The following is a 22,198-nucleotide window of genomic DNA, read 5'->3' on the forward strand; positions in this document are numbered from 1 at the left end:
TAATAAAAATATAAAGTGTAAAGAAAATAAAAATTACAGTACCCAGAGATAAGCACTTTAAACATTTCACTGAACATACCCTCATATGCAAACATGCACACAGATGATCTTACATAAATTGGACCACAATTTATGTAGTTTGAAATGTTTGCTTTGCTCTTTTTAAGAAAAAAAAAATCTTTTCATGTCAAATAGGGAACTGCATAATGATTTTTATGACTGCAGAGTATTCTAGCATAGAATGCTCCATAATTTATTTAACTAAACCCTTATTGTAAGATATTAATCTGGTTTATAATCTTTTTTTGCAACAATAAACCTTGATAAACACCCTGTACTAACCTATTTACCAACTTGTCCGATTCTCTCTTTGAAGTAAATTGCCTACAATTAGTTCTAATTGGCTACAAAACTGGATAAGAGAACGTGTATATTTTCTGTATAACAGAAACTTTACCTAAACCTTTTTGAAACCAATTTGCCAATATGTATTAAGATCCATAGATGGGGGAGGGAGATCCCTGGGGGAGGGAAGTGTGCTGAGCTGTGGCAAGCAGGGTGGGGTACTGAGCACAGGTGGGGTGAGGTGGAGAGGACAGTGTCCTTTCTCTGAGGGAGGGGCTGTTGGGTGACAGAGACAAAGGAGTGTGGGGTAAGCACAGGTCACAATGGGCAGGAGAGGACATAAGGGGTCCTTCAGGGTGGTTTAGGCCTAGGTGGAGGCTTAGGTTTGGGAGGAGAGGAGCAGTACGAATACAATTGGCGGTGAGTTGTGGAATCCAAAAGAGCAAAGGTTATTGTGAACCAGTGTGTCAGGCTCAAGAGGAGGCCCCTCCCCACTCCAAGTGAATACCAACATCTGCATGCCTCAACATCTGTGCACTCTGACATCTACTGGAACCCCAACATCTACGTGCCTCAGCATCTGCAAACCCTGACATCTACTGGGGTCTGGATCTCTTGCTTCTCCACATCTGCACACTGTAGCATCTACTGGGGCCTAACCTCTGTGGGCCTCCACATCTGTGCACCCTGACATCGACTGGGGTCCCAACATCTGTGCACCTTGACATCTATTGGAGCCCTGACCTCTACTCCTCAACATCTGCATATGGTAACACCTACTGGGGCCCTGGCATCTGTGCACCCCAACATCTCCATTCTCTAGGCAGAGTGCAGTATGGTGCAGATACAATAGTCTCTAGCACTGAGAAATTGGTAATTAGCACCCCCACCCTGTTCTCAGTTGCTCAGAGACAAAAAAGCCTGCAGAAGACCACTGCTAGCCCACTTGCTAGAGAAACCAGGGAAAGAGGACACCCTGCAAAGTGTGGTAAGGTGTGGAGGACCCCTAGGAGCTGTCGTGGCAAAAAATAGCCATGAACAGCCAATTTAAGTTACCACATTACACAGCCCAAAGCAGCCCTGCAATGGGTATGTTTAATACCTCCATGGGGAAACTGCAGCAACAACTGTACAAGGGGGAGTATAGTATATTCAAGTATGCACCAATGTTTGAGAGTGACTTTATACAGGTCAGCAAAAAAGGAGAAGTGATTGATGTGCACAACCGTGCCCGAATGGTAACTGTGGGCATCGTTCGCACCAGCCCCCACTTCACACTACCTGATGTCATGCTGCTGGCCCGACCAGCTGCTATGTGTGATGACTATAACAGATATGGCCCTGCCACCCTGGAAAAAGGTTACAAGCCTACACAGATCTTAGAGCTAACCAGGCTGCTTCCCTTGAAGTTTGTAACGATATCCATCCATAATGGTAAAAAGCAACAGCTCCACCTGAAGCTTGCCACTGGCCGCTCTTTTTACCTTCAGTTGTGTCCCCCTTCCAACACAAGAGATCTTTTTGTCCACTGGGAAAACCTCGTTTACATTCTGAGACCACCAGTAGAGGCTTACAGTGGTTCCCAGGCCATCCCAATTGGGAACACACTGGACATAACTGGGTTTGAAGAGAAGAACAAGAGCCCAGGGGTAAGTCTGCGCAAAGACTCTAAAAGATGGGGGCAGAGTGCTGAAGGAGAAGAGATGAAAGTCCTGCAGAGCCATTGGTACTGAGGCTTACCTAGAAAATGCATTGCATGTAGATGGTTCAGGGCCACAAGAGCCTCCATTTGTAGGCCATGTCACATTGGGGAGTGCTTCAGAGTGTTCCCCAAGGCTGTATTTCAGAGCTTCCTTAGCTTCCTTAACTCTTAATTTCATATCCAATACTGTGTCGCCATGTGTGGCATCCTGACCATCTATTCTTGAACATACACTGCTACATCCAGGTAGGCTGATATGTTGTGGGATGTAATGCCTCTACCACCATGTACTGATTTTGCATACATCAGTGGCAGAGGGATGTGTTTGTGTGCATGTTTAGTAGCTATCAGAATATTAAAGTGCATACCATTTGGCCAGCAGAAATACTAACATAAGGGTATAAAAAGTAGTCTATGAGGATATTCACTGGTGAATTATAACAGTGCTCTCACTGGCACTGGAATTGTATGAGCAAAACTGGAATGATCATCATGGTCATTGTAGAGATACTAAAGAGCGGAATTCCTGCAACAAATGGGAGATTGGATTGAGACCTCAAAATTCTTATCATAAGCCCCTGTTGTTTAGCTATAGGAATAAAAGAAACAGACCTTTCTGCCCTCACTTTCTTTATTTCACTTGTTTGTCTTCCCCCACAGGCAAATGTCATTCATGTCTATGGAAGGGATCAAGATCAAGTTGGCATCAAGACTCTTCACATGAACCCTACAGTGTTTGGGACCACCTATTATGGTTATGCTGGGGAGGAATGAATTCATCAAGCCTCCCACACATACTGCATTCAAGAGTTCACATACTTCTGCAGTCACAAAGCCTATAGCATTTGATAAAAGGGCAGGGATGGCGACAGGAGCAGCCTTTACAGATCCAGGAGGAAGCACAGCTAGAATAGCCACAATGGGTGCATTCAACATGTCTTAATACTATTGTTAGCAAGGGCTGCAAGCCTTTCTTGTCTTGAGAGGGTACTTCCAGCACATCAGTAGGAGATACTGGCCTCTTCCCAGAGGGCAGAATAAATATGGTGATTCCAAGAAGAGAAACTACTGGCAAGCCCATTGTAAAGGCAGCTAACAGCTCAGTATTGGGACCCTTTATTACAATCTTGCAGAGTGAAGGCTACATGAGTGAACAGGATGGAAGTCAGAGACCTCCACTCAGCAGGATTGACTCTTTCGGAAATAGCCTCAAAGTCCTATACTGCACGTGGTGCAGAGATGGACACCTTATCCAAGACTGTGGAGGAAAGAAATATCACCCACCCTAACACAATTCGACTCAGATTCTCTGCTCTAATGACATATGCTCTGTTAATAGGGAAAGGTAGTAATAAAAACAAATGGCAATTTATTATCAGGCTCTGAACTATCTTTAACTTCCTCTTAACTTGATATTTGTGATTACATGCAGATGACAGAATAAAATGTTTAAGATTACTCTCAGAGACCCTCCTCCATTTATCATCAATATGTATTCACCAAAAAAAAGTCTAAAATTTACTAAATACATAACCAGGAACAAAAGCAAATGATAGTGATGATGATGATGATGATGATGATGATGATGATGATGATGATATTATTGTCAGGCATGTTGAAAAACTATACTTTACAGAAAGAACTTCATTTCCTCAGTCTCTTTATTCTTGTTCTTTGCCCAACTTAAATATTATTTAACTGCTTTGAAATTATACTAAAGTACCCAACATATTCTATAAGTCTTTATTTTAATTCCTTGATGTTATTTAAAATTCTAAATTTCTTGAAATTTTTACAAGAAGCAATTCCTTTTAAATTCTAAAACTTAGAATCCTAAATAACATCTAGTCACAATGGAAGGATAAAATGCCATATTAAAACTAGAAAAACAGAAAAATGAGCTGAATAAAAGCTCAATTTAAAATCTAGACAAAAACTGGAGATTAGATAATCTTAGAAGTGTAAGATCTACAGGATCAGCCAATGTTCTAATTTTTGCAAGTAAAAAATCTATTTAAGACTCTAAAAGTAATACATCACATAGTTTTAATTAAGTCTGTATTTCCATAATCCTCATGTTTCTGAAGCTTAGCACCATGCTTTGAATGAAGAAGATATTTGACACATATGTGCTGGATCCAATTAAATTAAGGGTTATAAATGTGAAATAAATATATATTATTCTAATCCAAAAGTCTGGGTATATGGAAATTTGCATAGCAGCATACTAATTCCACTGATCCCAAAGGCTCCTACACCAAACTGTAAGGTAATGGTTTTCCATGAGGCCTTAAAAATCATTAAGCCAAGCACTGTGCATATGAGGCCTCATTTTTTGATGACCCCTCACTATATTTAAATAATTTAAATGATACTTAAATCATTTATTATTTAATAAAATCACAAATATTTAAATATTTAAATGATTTTAATGCCCTCCCCCCCACACACACACAATATTTCAGGTCTAAAAAAAAAAAACAGCTTCAAAATAAAATCCTGTTATTCATGAAATTTATGAAGATTTTTAATTTTGAAGCTGGCCTGGAAAATCCTGAGTTCAAAGCTATTGCAAGTTGTAGGATAAATTTACATTTGACATGTCTCCAATGTCACGAGAAATGCATTAAATTTTATCGTAAATACATAACATATGTTATGTATGTTAAAGGAGAGTCCACCAACAAAGTGAAAACATTAGAAGTCCAGATGGGAATATTAGTAAAAGAATTCTACTTTTGATTCATTATATTAAATACAGTAAAAAAAAAAGATACTACATTTCAAGTAAATTTATAGATGTGATGCAGTAACAAAATACCAATAAGGATACTTTTATAAAATATAAATTTTTAACAGCAGACAATCATGTCAGCTAAATAATGCAATCAAGATTTCTCCTGCCGTGCATTATATGTAAAAATATCAAAACTGAGTCATGTGGTTTTAAAAATAGGACAACAGAAATAAGAGATTGCAGAAGAACACCCAAGCCAAACACGATGCAATATAATGAGAGGAATGAGAGTTATCTCTAGATAAGGTGGATTAAACAAAAAAATAAGACTAAGAAGTTTAATGAACTTGATAGTTTGAAAAAGTACACAGAATACACTCACACACACAATGTAAGGGGGGAAAAGCCACAGCCTGGGAAACATTTTGTAGTAAATGTAACTACTAAATATTATTTGCCAGTCTTCACAGGAAAATGGCCAAATAAAAGTATCCAGTAATAAAAAAATTGTAAACCAAAATCAAGTTACTACCAACCCTACTACCAAGCCTAATAAAATGAAAAAAATAAATGTTTAGGAAGGTGGTAGAGAAGAAAATTCTAGTCATATATTATTGATGGCTTAGAGCCCTAATACTTTATTTTATGAAACAGAAAAAAAAGAGATAAAGGCATTCAATTTACTGGTAAACGTTAAGCAGATAAGGTTATATTAATAAAATAAAACCAATGTTTCTTGCTGTTCTTTCTCCTATATCTTTATAGATATGATCTTTACGTGAGGAAATGAAAGCATCGAACATACACATTGCTCATTGTTTTACTAATTATTAATACTGACAATATGTCAGGGACTACGGCCTTAGAAACAGATATTAAGCAATACATAGTCTCTACCATTATGGAACTCATAGTCCAGTATATATTGATAACAATTCTGATTCAGATTGGATTAGGATACTGTCTTAAAGTCCTATAAATAGTTCGTGTTAAGATGAAGAGATTCCTTAAGTACCATATGCTGATTTGATTATCTCCATAATAAATTCATATGGGACTTGAGTGGCTATGATCAATTTGTGACATAAGACATGAAAAATATGATTTTTTTCTTGGACACAATTGCTTCTACTTATTGCAAAATAGAATATAGTATTTTTGAAATTTAACACTATCTTGGACAATTACTGTGAATGATTTTTTGTCCTAGACTGTTTTTCCACCTATGCACTAAGTAGTTACACATACATACCTTAACCATTACACTGTCTTTTGTATTAAGTGTTTTTTCATATTTTCATTGTGGCTTTAAATTTCCTAACTCTGGTTAATTTTACTTAATTCTCAAATTCCTCCAGAGACTTGTGGTACAAAACATAAATAGGAATTTGAAGGTGATACAATAGAATAAAATTGACTTAATGAATCATGAGATGATTTCAAAATTATAGTCAATGTTTTTAGTGTTCTGGTATAATTTTGGATTGTACTACATAATCTTCAGTGGTAAACATTATTCTACAATGTTTCATTGTGTTAAAAAATTAAAAACCACTGACAATGCTTTTCAAGAGCCCCAATATGTTTCCTTGTAAATAATTTTTATTATTTTAATAAAACTTATAATTTGAAAATAGCATTCCTTAAAATGAGCTATTTCTAGATCATAAATATGAAAAACCTCATAAACAACTCAATTTTTCTGGAAGTAGCATCATGATCAAAATAAAACCACCACATAAAATGATGTAAAATATGTATTTGCATACGCATACATGTACAGCAAGTTAGATAAACATCTTACTGACCTTTAAACGAAGAAAAATTATAGGGTGAATAAGATAGTAATTGGATTTCCAGGAAGAGAGAAAAGATTTCCCTAAAAACATAAACTATTTTGGTGTTTTATTATATCTTAAGAAAAGCAAACTGTTACCTGTGCAAGAATTGGGAAGCCAAGGTTCCTACATCCATTACAAGGAGTTAATGCTTCCCAGAGTCCTGAGGGCCCACAAGTGTTTTCATCATCATCTTCTTCTTCCACTTCTCCTGGTGACAGATTTATTGTAGATGAAGTCCTCTGAAATTAAATGTATATTATACCAATATATTATATCAATGTTATTTAGATATCTTAATATCAATTAAATTACATTAGTTTCTTATAGTGTACGTTAGCAAGCAAAATCAGCTTAATATTCACCATAGTTATATGGCTATGCCATGTGACTAAGCAAAAACCATGCATAATTCAACCTGAATGTTTAAAAAAATTGAAAGTGAAAAAACAGATGAAAAAGGATAGGATACAAAAGGTTCATAATGAAGAACAAGACATGAAAATGACCCAAGAAAATATCTCAATAGCAACAAATGAGAAAAATCTTATGATTTCTAAATGCAATCAGATGAGTAGCAGGAAGATACATTACTGAAACAGGAATTGCTAAAAAGCCCATTTTTTCACAATGTCTTCTTTTCAAAAAAATGAACTTCATAAAGCTTTATATTATACGTGTAATAAAGGCAATATTTTTTAAATTAATAGTGGGATTTCCATGTTGAACCTGCATATTTACTTTTGCTATTTCCCAAATCCCATTAAAATGACAGAAAAGGGCTTGTAAAAAATGGTCTAAAGCATAAGGACAAGGACAACAGGAAAAAGATTAGAAGAGCAATAACAAGAAAATTTTAAGAGAATGATAAAGAAATGGGTAGGTATTACCTGATTTAGCAAACTTAAAACTGAAAACAAAATGTTGGCAAGGAGGAGGAATAAGAAGCATGTCTAGGTATGACTTGACACCATTAAAAGGGCTTAAGAATTCTATATTTGAAAGAGACGCTTAGACCCATCTTCTCAAACGGCCAAGAAACTAAACCTTCACCACTAACAAGAAATTGGAGGCTTATTTTCTGGTGAGATTGAAGCAACGGATTATGAATTCTAACAATCCATGCACAGTGAACAGAGGGTGTCTGTAAAAACAAATAAATTAACTGAATATCTAGTAGCTGTAGACTCCTAACCTACCCCAGGGTCTGCCTACATTTGCCTTAAAGAACATGGCAGCTAGGTTTATATCCCCCAAGTAGGTAGGAGATGAGAATGTACTCCCCTCTGTAGAAACTGACCTCCCAAGAAAAAAGATCTATAGGTACCTAGTAAAATGATAGGGGTCTATGCCTTAAATCCTACTATGAAGCCCATCTCTCAAAAAAACTACACTCATATAAACAGTTTCTAATTTTTTTAGGTAAATATGAACAAGAATCCAAGCACCATCACACATTTGAAGGAAGCCTTTAATAGAGACCAAAATAAATATACAGAAAAAATTAAAAAATAGTATTCACAAAGAAATAGAAGATCTTTGCATCCATCAAATAAGAACAATGCTACAAAACTAATAAACACATAAAACCCAATAGAAGAGATGGAAAATAAGGCTGCAGAAACTCCCTAGAAGATAGAACAAAAGATGAGGAGAAAATAAAAGTTAAGAAAACTATGGGATCAAACTAAGAGGTCCATGTAGATAATGGGAGGAAATTATCAAAGAAACAATGCAAGGAATTTTGCCAGAACTGATGAAAATTCCATATTCAAAGAGCCTGGTGAATGCTCAGCAAACTGAATTAAAGAAAAAAAAAAGGTAAAAGTCTTCAGAAAGCTGGACACAACACTGATATATCATGATTATTGAAGTTAGTCAAGACACTGTATATACTAAATTATAAATGGCCCACTTGCCCCTCAAAAAGTTGTTCCTTTAAGCAATAAAATATATGACTTTACAATATAAGACTTTGTTTTTCTACATTCACATCTTAAATTTCCCTTCATCGATTTTCAGTAACTGAGAAATCATAAACTTAAAAAGCTCCTTAAGCAGTTACAGTTTATAAGGTAACAATAATAATAACAGCTATAATCTATTGAACATTTACTATGTGACATTATAAGATCATATTATTCACACAAACTAAGGCACAGAGAGGTCAAGTAAAACCAAGATCACAGAACTGTTAGTGGCAGAATAGGATTCTAATCCAGACTACCTGACTCTAGAGCTGACGCCCCCCCACCCTTAACCACTATGTTACGTAGCTTCTCATTCAGCACAATGTTGCTGTAAAAAGCAACATAGTGAGTAACTGAGCTGATGCAACTGCAGTTTAAATTTCAAAAGTATATTTGTTAATATATTTCTGCTACATAAGGATATGCCTGAAAGCAATTTGCTATCTGTGACAACAGATCTGTAATTTGTATCTGTGTATCTGTAATTTGATACACAGTAGCCCATACTTTCATAAAAATACATTTCTCAAATCAGTAATAAAAGATGATTATCACAGGGATTTTTCATCTTACAGATACCCTGGTGAGAAAATCCTGGGGCATCTAAAACTTTATTCTAGCAAGATCAATGTCTGATCATGTCTGATCAATGTTGTGTACAAACCAGAATAAAATAACCAATAGGCATCTCATTCACCAACTCATGATCAGTTGTTGGTTTGTTTGGCCATCAATGTTGACATGGCATGGCACTATAAATCATTATATACATGGCAAGAATTATTATCATTTCACAGATTAATCAGTTCTTTTCTATTTTTGTTAATGGTGCTATAATTATTTGATCTAATCTTACTGAGAACTTCCTCTATCTCTTTCTCTACCCCAGAGAAAAATTCTCTTTTTGTCTCTTCCCTACTCATACATCTCCAATTATTTCCCACTGTGCAGTAAACAATATCCAAATTCCTCAAGGTTATAGGGTCAAACTATTTTTCAACACTTTTACTTACTCTACTGTACTCACCTAGACCCCAACCAAGTAGAACTGCTTATCCTTCCTTAATCATGCTCAATACATTTATTCATGCCTTCCATCTTATGTCTCCAGGAAGCATATTGTACTGGTTAAAAATATAGGCTCTAAAATTAGTTCTGAATTTTTGACTTGCCTACTTATTAGCCTACTTATTAGGGTGATTTTCATCAGATATGACCACTGTCAGCCCCACTTGCCTTATCTGCACAATATAAAATAATATGGCAGGACTCCTCTCAGATTTTTTTCCTGATAATTAAATGAGGTAATGAACATGAAGTGCTTGAAACATAATAAAGTTTTAACAAATATTAACTATGATTTTAGCTATTATCTTCCTATAATCACACTGATCCCTCTAAATACAGTTCAGATTTCACTTCTTTCCAGATTTCCCACAAAGAGAAATGATATGGCTCTTTTGTAAATGTCTATAGCCCTTTGTGTTTGAGTATTATGATATTTCACATATACCTTGAGATGATAGATGGTATAGTGGCAAAAACAAGCGTCTATGAAGTCAGATAGATACATATTTAAATCCTGTCTCTGCTATTTCCAAGCTGTGTGACTTCAAGCAAGTCATATAATCTTATTAATCTTAGTTTCCTTATCTGAAAAGTAGGAAAAATAGTAATTCCTCCTTGATAGGGTTGTATGAGGATAAAATTAATTGCATGACAGTGATTAGCAAATAAAAAATAATAAATATATATTGCTATTTTTTATTATTATCTTTATCCTGAGATACACACACACGCGCACACACACACACGCGCACACACACACACACAAACCCCAGCTTATTTATCCCAGTTAATTGTAAGTTATTTGAAAGCAAACATTGTCTTACATTTGTATCTCTTACAATGGGTATGCATAATAGAATTTAATAATTATTTATTGAATGAATTATCAGTGAATTTCAAACTATCATTTTCATTTAACTACCTAGAAAATTTTACTAATATTAAGGGGTATATGCAATTGCATCACAAATCTCATTATAGTTACTTTGGTTTTATTTTATATTAACCATTACCAGCAGCATTAGCAGAAATAACAAAATTTATCAGTGGTTTAGTACTGCCCCCTAAAGACAGTATATAAATTAACTGTGTAAAACAATTTTCCGAGTGCTGCTTTACAATTTAATATGCCTGGAAAAGATTTTTATCAAGCTAAATATAATCTTCAATTATTTATGAAAAAAACCCATAAACACACTTAAACTTGGGAGCTTCCTTTATTTCAAATACCTTTGAATATTTTTATTGGAGATCCAACTGTGTTCCTAAAGTTCCAGAAATTCTTCCATGAAATATAGACCTAAATTGTCATGGTTTGAGCCTATTATCTTTCCTGTTTAATACACAGTAATTATGTCGATGAAAGATTGGACCAGTTCTACATTGTCACAAAGGACCAAACTCACAATACATAAATACCATGGGAAGACAAATTTGAACTCAATCAAAGAAAAATACTTCTGGAACAATTATATCAGTCTAACATTAAAGAAATGTGATTTCTTGGTGAGGATATGTATTTATAGATATATATATCATATTTTTTCATTGTGGCATAAACATAATAATGTACTAAATATCTGTAATGATGCTTTATAGTTTAAAAAATGATTTCAGATATAGAATAGTCCAATAAAGTAGGGTAGGGACTATCCCTATTTTGCAAGTGAAGAAGCTGATGCTCTTGCAATGTTATTCAATTTGCAAGATCATCCTACAAATGAGGCTACATTATAATCCAAGTCCTTTGACTCTAGGTGTTATAATCTTTCTTCCACACCATGGAACCAAGCTCCTAATTAGTAGAGCTCTTCAAAGGTACAAGAGATATTCAATTCAAGATGTTCAGAATATCCACAAAGAAATTTCTTTGTTATGTGACAGTTTGTAATTGATGGCCTTTCAATTATTTTTTAACTCTAAATTTCTATAAATCTATGCAGTTAAAGTATAGGATTAAGGGCCAGTTATGATCCCATAGAGACCCTTTAAATCCTTATCAGTCAACTCTCTAATGCATGTCTTTATAAACATGGTGGTGAGAGGGGGAGGGAAAGGTCAAGGATATCCATGTCCTGTCCAAATGTTCCTGGAGGAGACCTTAGGGGCTCAACTTATCCAGAATATAGGACAGCGGTATGTGTGTGGGGAAATGGGATGATGGAATAGACAAGACTCATCCTATAAGAAACACAAAATGAAAAAAAGTAGGAAAACCATCCCATTGAACTGTCAATGCAAAGGGACCAGGCAGAAAGAAAGCCAGGCCCCAGGACATAGGCAACCATCAGAAATGGAGATCAAAACAAAGGAAGACCATTTGGAATGGAAGTCAGCAATCTGGATGACTGTGGAGCTGAATCAACAAGTCTTTTTGTTTTTCAAAAAATAAAATTGATTTACGGATTTTTTAATAAAATTTAAAGCAATACATGCTTATTGTAAAACAAACCATTCCAAATTAAAAGTTAGTTATAAAGGAGGAAATGACGTTTTCCTAAACTCATTCCCACTGTAAACATTCAGTGCATGTCTTTTCAGATTTTGTACTTGCCTGATGATTTTGCTAGGACAAATTCATAAATATGCAGTTGTATGCCAAAAAGCACACCCATTGAACTTTGTATATACTGCCAATGTTGCCTCTATAACTTCCTCTCCACACAGTGACCAGGGAAGTTTTTCATTATGACAACAAGATCGTGCTACCATCTTCCTTAAAAACATTCAATAGTAAAATTCAAAATTCTTCATGATCCAAAAGGCTGGATATGACTTGCCCTTACTCGCCTCTCCAATTTTGTCCTACCACCAACCTTCTTCCTCCCCTTTGCTCATAACATGTAAACAAACTACACTGTTTTCCTGGAATGTATCAAGTTTCCTCCTACCTTGAACTTCACATACCATTTCTCTAGGAGAGACTGTTGTCTCCCAGAAACACATTCTTTCCTCTCCTATTCGTCTTTAGTAACAGAATATCTAGCTTCTTTTTGTATGATTACAAAACCCTTTTAGTTGGGCATATGTCTGCTTTGAAGAAAGACATTTCCCAATCCCTGTTGCAGCTAGGTGTGGCCATGTGATTAACTCAGAACCTTACAGTATAAAAGTGTTAGTAGAGTGATGATACATGTATTCCTTCCTCCACTTGCTTTTTCTCCTGATGGGAATGCTAACGAAATGGCTGAAGCTGGAACAGTCATCTTAAACCATGAGGTATCCTTGGAACTAGAGAACATACACAATGGAAAAATAAAATAGAAGAATCCTGGATTCCTCTTGCTGGTGAATACTACCAGCCTTGGACTGGCTTAGCTCTAAGCTTTGTAAGTGGGAATGAAATAAACTTCGTAAGCCATTTGTTATTTTGGATTTTCTGTTACTTGCTATTGTACCAAATCCTAATAAATAAATTGCGGGAATGTTCTCTTCTCGTCTTTGTCAGGATTAATCTTATTTGTGCTCGAGGTGTGAACTTAATTCCCTTCCTTTGGTAGGCTTTGGTAGGTCAAAATTAGTTTCCTTTCTTACATGTTTTCACAGTATCCTGCTTTTTTAAATAACAATTATTACAAACATAATTTTACAGTTACTTGTGTGATTTTGATTCAGTATCTCCTATCCCTACTCAGTTACAAGCTGCCTGATTGCAGAGATGTCTGTTGGATTAGCTACCACAAGCACTGCACTTAGCACAAGTGCCTGGAACATTAAAGAATTTTTCATTCCATAGGTGTTGAGTGAATAAATGAGTTAAGGAAATAAATGCCAGCTTACCTTCAAAAATGTTTTATTAATGTGAACATTTACACCAATTTAACTATAGCCCAGATCTTAGTGTCCTTTATCTTGACTCCCCTGAATTCACTTGCTCTCACTGTGTTCATCTTATATTCAAGCTAATGTAGAAGTCAGCATCTATTTGATTTCATTAAAGAACACATTCATACCAGTCATTAGCAAGCATTTTATATTTTACCAAAAACTTTGTAGCAGAGAAAGAGAATGGGCTTTAAATTGCACAATTTAACCTCTCCTTCCCAACAAGTATTTTTCTCCTTGTAATGATGGTCTGGTAGGAGGGTGCTTTTCACCCCATCCACTAAGAAGTGCCCAGCTTCCTTGATGTTTATTTCCTCCCACAAGCTTATTCCATTAGTTCTTCAAATTCCTCTCTTTTATTATGCAGAGCAGTTTAACTCTAGCATACATTTTATCTCCAAATTACACAACTAATCCCATTACACAAGTGACCTTATACAGGGAATATTATTTTTTGTCAATTTGAAAAACAAGAGAAAAAGATATATCAAAAATATTTTATTTTTTATAGAATTTTAAAAATTGGGGATCTAAGGGCCTACTGGGATATTGAGAGAGGAAAGAAAATTGCAAAGTGTTAAACTGGTTTATTTACACCAAAACTATGACAGTGCCAATGATCGAACAAATACAGGTCAATGATCATATTACTCAAAAAGGAGCAAACTCACGTATCTTAAATTCAGTCTTGAGAAAGAGTCCACCTGCTACAATTTCATATATAGCAATGCTCAGTAAACTTAGTGTAAAATGAAATATCCTCATTAGCTTATCAACACTTAAACATCTGTTTGATTTTCTGAAAATAACTCTGCAGGGTTACCCTACACTAGCTTTGCACCACAGTCACTCCAGGTCAGTGTAAATTCACAAAAACTATAATATTTAAGTGCTCTGAAAAACAAAATTTTTCTCACATTTATATGGAGTTACCTGGGAATCCTGAATAGCATTTATATCTTCAAGGAAAAGAAAGGAAGAAGAAAAACAAGTCTTTATGCCAACGAGCACACTGAGTCCACCTAGTATCCACACACCAAAATGATGTTTTTCTGTACAATAAATAGTATTTTAAACTTGGAGATTTGCCAGTATCAAAAGTATTTCACACTTACTGAAGTATGGACTTACTATTAAAGCAACTATTTTCAGTTGCAAGAAATACTGAAGAATAGATTAAGGAGAGCTGTTCTCTTTTTAATAGGACATGAGACATTGCAATTCTCTTTTTTATTTTTATTTTTTTTCCAATATATGAAATTTATTGTCAAATTGGTTTCCATACAACACCCAGTGCTCATCCCAAAAGGTGCCCTCCTCAATACCCATCACCCACCCTCCCCTCCCTCCCACCCCCCATCAACCCTCAGTTTGTTCTCAGTTTTTAAGAGTCTCTTATGCTTTGGCTCTCTCCCACTCTAACCTTTTTTGAGACATTGCAATTCTTCTAAAATGCTCAGTTCCAGCTAATTTTGTCCCTACCTGCTACCAGCCTACAGGGTTGACATCCTTTGCATAGCCACCTGGAAAGCTTCAAAGAAGAAAGCACTTAGTTTGCTATTCTACTTTCATACAATCAGTTTGCATGTTCTTATTATCTCTTGAAACTTTACTTATCTGTCTCTTGCTTAATAATTGATACTGTTTGTTATTGCAAAATTAGAGAGAAGTCTAAACTGATGTCAAGTTTATGCACAAGTTTATGCACAGTTCAAATAAGTTAAGGTTACTTTAGAAAACTTAGTCAAGCTCTGTTTTTTCAGCAAGATTTAACATAAAAAGCAAAATGTATAACTTTTAAACTATTCTTCAGGACAGAATATTTTATAGAAACAAATACTAATTCTCAGAGTTTCCCTTTTAAAAATCAAATTTATTAAAGTATTCCATAGTATGCACTCATTTTAAATGTACAGTTTGACAACTTTTAATAAATGTATACTGATGAGGGACCTTAGGGCAAGCTGAGGGCAAAATACAGGTTGGCACATACCCATCACCCCCCCACCCCAGGTGGAATATGTGTAATAGTCCTTGGACACTCCTGGCTACCCAAGAACAAAGGTAAGGAGTTTAACTGCTTGCCATGGTAATGTGGCAATGAAATTAAATGTGGGCAAATGAAAAATTAAATTCCCTTACTGCCTACAGCCCACTGACAAGTCCTCGAAACTGGCAGAGTGATCCCCCTCTAGGAGCTCAGCTGCCTCAAGGATGACACTTTGCTGGGGGAGAAAGAGAACCTTAAGCTTAACATTATCCCAGCCTCAAGGATCCTGTGTATCTACTTCCTTTATCTCAACTGCCCCAAGATATATGCTAGCAATCATACTCTAAGCCTATGGAGCCCTGATGTACATCTAAAGGGTCTCATGACTGACATTTTATTAAATGGTAAGAAATGGTGTTTCCCTAGCAATAGCTAGCCCCTCAAAGTCCTGGAAACTTGGTTCCAAAATACCTTAGAGACTTACTTTATCCCTAAGAGTAAAGCCTCAGAAACCTTTTTTCTGTCACTGAATTAGACACATCTTTTCTAAAACTTCACAAAAATGGGATCATAAGCATGTAATTTATATCTGGCTTCTTTCACTCAGCATAACGTTTTTGAGATTTATCTCTATTTTTCGTGTATCTATAGTTTATTCCTTTTTAATGAAAAGTAGTTTTCCATTAAATGGATAGTTTTCCATTTAATGGATACGTTAAAGTTGATTACACTTCTCTGTTGATAGATGTTGTCTATCAGTTGTCTGTTGATAGACGTTTAGGTTGTTTCCAGTTTGGGGTCATTATGTATAAAGTTGGTGTGAACTTTCATGTAAAAGTCTGTGTGTGGACATAAACTTTTGTTTCTCTCTGGGTAAATACCTAAAATGCCAGGTCACATGGTATATCTTAAACTTGTTAAGAAATTGTCATAATGTTTTCCAAAGTGTTTGTACCATTTTACATTCCCATTAGGTGTATATGAGAGTTCAAGTGCCTCCACATTATTAGCAACACTGAATTTTAGCCATTGAAATGGGGGTGGAACACTTACCACAAATTTTAGTTTCCATTTCTGTGATTACTAATATGTTAAGTGTCTTTTTCTGTGCTTGGAAGCAATACATACAGTTTTTTGGTTTTTTATTTTTATTTTGTTTTTTGGTGAAATATCCTTTCAAATCCTTTGCCTATTTTTATTGGGTTAATTTGATTTCTTATTTTGAATTTTAAGAGGTTCTTTTTTTTTAGAGCAGTTTATGGTTCACAGCAAAACTAAGAAAGGAACAGAGATTTCCTATATCCCCTACCCTCACACATGCATAGTTTCTGCCATTATCAATATCTCCTACCATAGTGGTACCTTTGTAACCGTTGATGAACCTACATTCACACAACATAATCACCCCCAAGCCTGTAGTTTACATTACATTTTTTTATAATGACATGTATCCCTCATTATGGTATCATACAAAGTATTTTCATTGCCCTAAAGATCCTCTGTGCTCCACCTATTCATCCTTCTATTACAACCACTGTTTTTGTTTTTTACTGTCTCCATAGTTTTGCTCTTTCCAGAATGTCATATAGTTGGAATTATAAGGTATGTAGCCCTTTCAGGTTGGCTTTTTTCATGTAGTAACACATATTTGAGGTTACTTTCTGTCTTTTCATGGTTTGACAGCTCATTTCTTTTTAGTGCTGAATAATGTTCCACTGTCTTGATGTACCACAGTTTATTTATCCATTCGCCTACTAAAGAACATCTTGGTTTCTTCCAAGTTTGGAAAATTATTAATAAAGCTGCTATAAACGTCTGTGTGCAGGTTTGTGTGGACATAAGTTTTCAACTCCTTGGGTAAATACTAAGGCATGAGAATGCTGGATCATATAATAAGAATATATTTCATGTTGTAAGAAATTACAAAACTACCTTCCAAAGTGGTTGTACCATTTCACATTCCCACCAACAATGCGAGTTCCTCTTGATCAACACACTTAGCATCTGGCCTTGTCAGTCTTCTGGATTTTGACCATTCTAGTAGGTGATTTGATTTGTGGTTTTATTTTGCATTTCCCTGATGACATGTGCAGCATCTTTGCATATGCTTAGTTGCCATCTATATATCTTCATTGTCTTTGAAGGTCTTTGGCCCATTTTTAGTCTATTGTTTGTTTTCTTATCATTGAACTTAAAGAGTTCTTTATATGTTTTTGATAATGGTCCTTTATCAGATTCATGATTTACAAATATTTGTTCCTTGTCTGTGGCTTATCCTCTCATTAAGAGCAAAAGTTTTTAAACTTAAGAAACTCCAGCTGATCAATTATTTCTTTCATGGATCCTACTTTTAGTGTTAAATCTAAAAAGTAATCACCATACCCAAGGTCATCTAGATTTTCTATGTTTTCACCTAGGAATTTTATAGTTATGTGTTTTACGTTTAGGTCTATGATCCATTTTGAGTTAGACTTCGTGAAGAGTGTAAGGTCTGTGTCTAGCTTAATTTTTTTGCATGTGAACGTCCACAGTTGTAAGCTTTTTTAATATTCTATATTCTCACTATATATCCTTTGTGTTATTTACTTAATATCTAAGAAATCTTTGCTTACCCCAAAGTCATAAAGATATTCTCCTATATTTTCTTTTGTAAATTTAACGTCTATATTTTTACATTTTAGTCTTTGATCCACCTTGAGTTAATATTCATGTAGAGTAGGAAGTAAAGTTTGAGATTCATTTTCTAAAATATGGACCAAGTTGTTCTAGCCCTGGTGAAAAGATTACTCTTTCCCATTAAAGTGCCCCAAAACTTTTTTGAAAATCAATAGACCATATATGTGTGGGTCTATTTTTGCAATTTCTCTATTCTGTTCTACTGATCTGTAATTCTCTCCCCATGCCAATACCACATTGACTTATTATACCTTTATAGTAAGCCTGAAATCAGAATCCTCCAAATTTGTGCTCTTTCAAAATTGTTTTAACTATTATATTACCTCTGACTTTGCAAAAAAAAAAAAATTACAATGCACCTGTCAATATCTGGGGAAAAAAAAAAGTCCTGCTTGGGTTTTAATTGGAATTGCACTAAATCCACAGTACAAGTTGGGGAGAAGAGATAACTAAACAGTATTTAGTCTTCTGGTTTATGAATACAATATACTTCTACATAAATTAGGTCTTCTTTAATTTCCATCTACAGTGTTTTTATAGTCTTCAGTGTACTACTCTTGTACACACCTTTTAAAATCCACATGGATAAACATGCATTTCACATTTTTGGAAAACATTTTCAATGCCATTATCAGATTAATTTCAACATCAATTATTCATTTAAAAGTAGAATTCATTTTATTTATTGACCTTGCATCCTGCTAAAGATACATTTTAGTTCTGACTGGTTTTTTGCATATTTTTAAAGAATTTTTTAAGTAGACAATCACAAAATCTGTGAATTACCTTTCCTTAAAATCTGTATGCTTTTCTTGCTTTTCCCTTATTAAACTGTCCAAAATGTCCAGTACAATATTGAATAGAAATGGTAAGAGCAAACATCTTTGTCCTATCTCCAATCTTAAGTTAAAAGTGTTCAGTCTTTTGGGGTATTCACTTTTGAATGCCTGCTCTCTGTAAAAAGAGCTTTCATACTATTCTTACTTTCTAATCTTATACTCTAATAAACTTTGGACTGCTGTTCATTAAAAAGAAAAGCACTCTGGGGCGCCTGGGTGGCGCAGTCGGTTAAGCGTCCGACTTCAGCCAGGTCACGATCTCGCGGTCCGGGAGTTCAAGCCCCGCGTCGGGCTCTGGGCTGATGGCTCGGAGCCTGTTTCCGATTCTGTGTCTCCCTCTCTCTCTGCCCCTCCCCCGTTCATGCTCTGTCTCTCTCTGTCCCAAAAATAAATAAATAAATAAATAAGTAAATAAATAAATAAATAAATAAGAAAAGCACTCAGTCTTTCAGCATTATGAAATATGTTAACTATAGCATTTTTGTAGAGGCCATTTATAAAGCTGAGGAAGTTCCTTCTATTCTCTGGTTTACAGAGAGTTTGTATCATGAATAGATGCTTTTTCTACACTGTTTATATAATCACATATTTTTCTTCTTTATTCTATTAATATGATAAATCACATCAATTGATTTTAGATTGTTAAAATAACTCTGCCTTTCTAGTATATACCTCATTTGGTCATGATCTTTTCAATATATTACTTATTTATTACTGTTTTGTTAAGAATCTTTGGTACTGTGTTCCTGAGTGATATTGTTGTAAAGTTTTCTTCCTGTGAAGAAAGTTTTCTTCCTATCTTCAGTATTGCAGTAATGCTGACTTCATATAATAACTTGGGAACAATGCTAATCCTTTATTTTCTAAAAGGGTTTTCATCAGTGAACCATCCAAGGCTGATGGTTCACTGATGGTTTCCTTGTGAGTAAATTTTAATTAATATAAGTATATAAAATGTAATTATATTACATAAGTATACAATCAATTTTATTGATTAATTATTTATTCAATTCAAATTTCATTGCTTATATCCACCATTTCAAATATATTCATTTAAATCGTTAAGCTATCTGTTGTTCAACAACTACTGTCAATAAGACTAAACTTGAGGGTGAGGAAAGAGAAAGGCAAATGTCATCAACTCAGAACTCAAGGTGTAAAGAGATATGTATATAAATAACTAGACGTAAAAGTAGGCCAAAACTATGAGCCTTACAGAGATATAGAAACAAAGTACTAGCAGAACATAAAGAAGGAGTCATTTGTGGAAGAAAGAATTCAAAAAACTGCTTGCAGTTAAGCAGCAGTAGTACCTCATGAGATAAAAAACTGACAAGAGGGGAAGAGGGGGAATAAGAGTGAAGTGGAGGGGTTGCATGATCACGGCAGTGCCAAGTGCTTACTCTGTTTGGCAAATTAGGTATGAGGAAGTGCATAGTGAGATGATGACACAGAAAAAATAAATTGAAGTTCTATTGAGGGATGGGTAGTTTAAAACAAGTTCAACATTTGCCAAGGCACAATTTTCTACAACTAATGCTATGATGATGATAAACCAGAAAGCCCCTATGCTAGGTATGAAGGATACAGTAACTATTTCTCTTTTCTGAATTCCACAGTGCAGACGGTCCTGACAACTCAATCTATTGTTTTGAACTATCTGTTAGATGTCACATAAAGTCTATCTTATCCTTATGATTATAGAGCCAATATGTCCTATTATTTGTGTAACCCGAAAAATTACTAGCACAGTTCTGGGCATATTCTGTGTATGCACTTTTCACTCAATAACTCTGGTCCTTTCTCACTTTTAATTTCTTCTTTGAACAATTATAAAATAGAAATGCTAATGTGCTGTCATGTATGTAAATATGTATATGCTCATGTGTATGTGTGTGTATATGCATTGGACATATACACAGAAGATAAAAGGTTTGTTTGATCAGGGAAACAGGTCCAAAAAGGGTTTTAATAACCCCACAACCAAAACATAAGATAGCAATATTTTACCATTTTAAATATGTAATAGCATATTACTTGCTATTCCTCACATTTATATTATATATACTGTTCACTTTATTATACTATATTTTCATCCATTTTGGGGGGGAAGCAGTTGTTCGGTAATATGAAAGTAAAATTTTGGAAAAGCAAAGAATGTGATCGAAAGTATATCAATTAAACTATCATAAAGCAACAAAACTTACAACTAAAACATTTTACATTATTGAAAAGTAAATGAATACAAATTAGACATTAAGTTTGTTAGATGAGCAGAAAACTGATTAACTCTAGGTCATAATGACACTAAATCAAAGTAGAGTAAATAAAATAGGAATATAAATCAGGGATTTTTCACAGTCTGTTAATATTAATACAGCCAAGGGTAGGTTAAGGACACATCATGGCTAAGAGATGTGTAACAGATGGTTTAGACTAATAACTTGATACTATTGGGCAACTACCATAATTCACATTATTGGTTGGAGGAAATTACATAATAAGCAATGGCCTTCAATTTATTCTTAAAATGAGAAAATACATTTAACTGCAGAATATAATTTCTTAACTTTATCATCTCACAGGAGAATGGAAATAAAAGACTAATACAATGAGTTTGGGCCCATGAAAAATAGAAAGCCACAGAAAGTAAGAAGAAAATATTAAATGTTTTAAAAATACAATAGATGCTAGGGGCGCCTGGGTGGCTCAGTCGGTTAAGCATCTGAATCTTTATTTCAGCTCAGGTCATGATCTTATGGTTCATGAGATTGAGCCCCACATCAGGCTCTGGGCTGGCAGTGTGGAGCCTGCTTGGGACTCTCTCTCCCTCTCTCTTTGCCCCTTCCCTGCTCTCTCACAGACGTACTTTCTCTCTCTCTCTTTCTCAAAATAAATAAAACATGAAAAAAATTATTAAAAAAACACAATATATGTTAGACATGTTAGCGTTTGCAAATTGAACTGCAGATCAAAATATTCTTTTAACAACAATAGACAAAATCTTGTGGGGGTGGGGGAAGCTAGGAAGTTAAAAAATGCATGGAGAACAAAGGAAAACAATAAGTGATCAAAAGAACAATGGATACAGACTCTTTAAACACACCCAATTAGGATGTTTTTAAAATGCTTATTATTTGCAAGTGATTTCATTAACAATTACTAAATATTTATTAACATAATGAAATAAAATCATAATATGTCTGAT

At 34.8% G+C, this 22,198-nt stretch overlaps 2 protein-coding genes across 18 annotated transcripts in view; one reads left to right on the forward strand and one right to left on the reverse strand.

The window, feature by feature from the left end:
- The window catches only part of ANKS1B (ankyrin repeat and sterile alpha motif domain containing 1B), a 1,072,204-nt gene that overhangs the window by 769,353 nt on the left and 280,653 nt on the right, over positions 1 to 22,198 (reverse strand). For all 17 annotated transcript variants that reach the window (XM_011284166.4, XM_019835377.3, XM_045062214.1 and 14 more), the window contains exon 9: positions 6,721 to 6,864. In XM_011284166.4, coding sequence (XP_011282468.2) covers positions 6,721 to 6,864 — 144 coding nt within the window. The remainder of the gene's footprint in view (positions 1 to 6,720; positions 6,865 to 22,198) is intronic.
- On the forward strand, positions 678 to 3,084 carry FAM71C (family with sequence similarity 71 member C). Its single transcript, XM_019835379.2, has 2 exons — positions 678 to 1,994; positions 2,708 to 3,084. The coding sequence occupies exons 1-2, from the start codon at positions 1,380 to 1,382 to the stop codon at positions 2,819 to 2,821; spliced, it is 729 nt and encodes a 242-aa protein (XP_019690938.1). The 5' UTR covers positions 678 to 1,379; the 3' UTR covers positions 2,822 to 3,084.

This window comes from Felis catus, chromosome B4 (assembly GCF_018350175.1).
Source record: "Felis catus isolate Fca126 chromosome B4, F.catus_Fca126_mat1.0, whole genome shotgun sequence".
In the NCBI taxonomy this organism is placed as follows: domain Eukaryota; kingdom Metazoa; phylum Chordata; class Mammalia; order Carnivora; family Felidae; genus Felis; species Felis catus.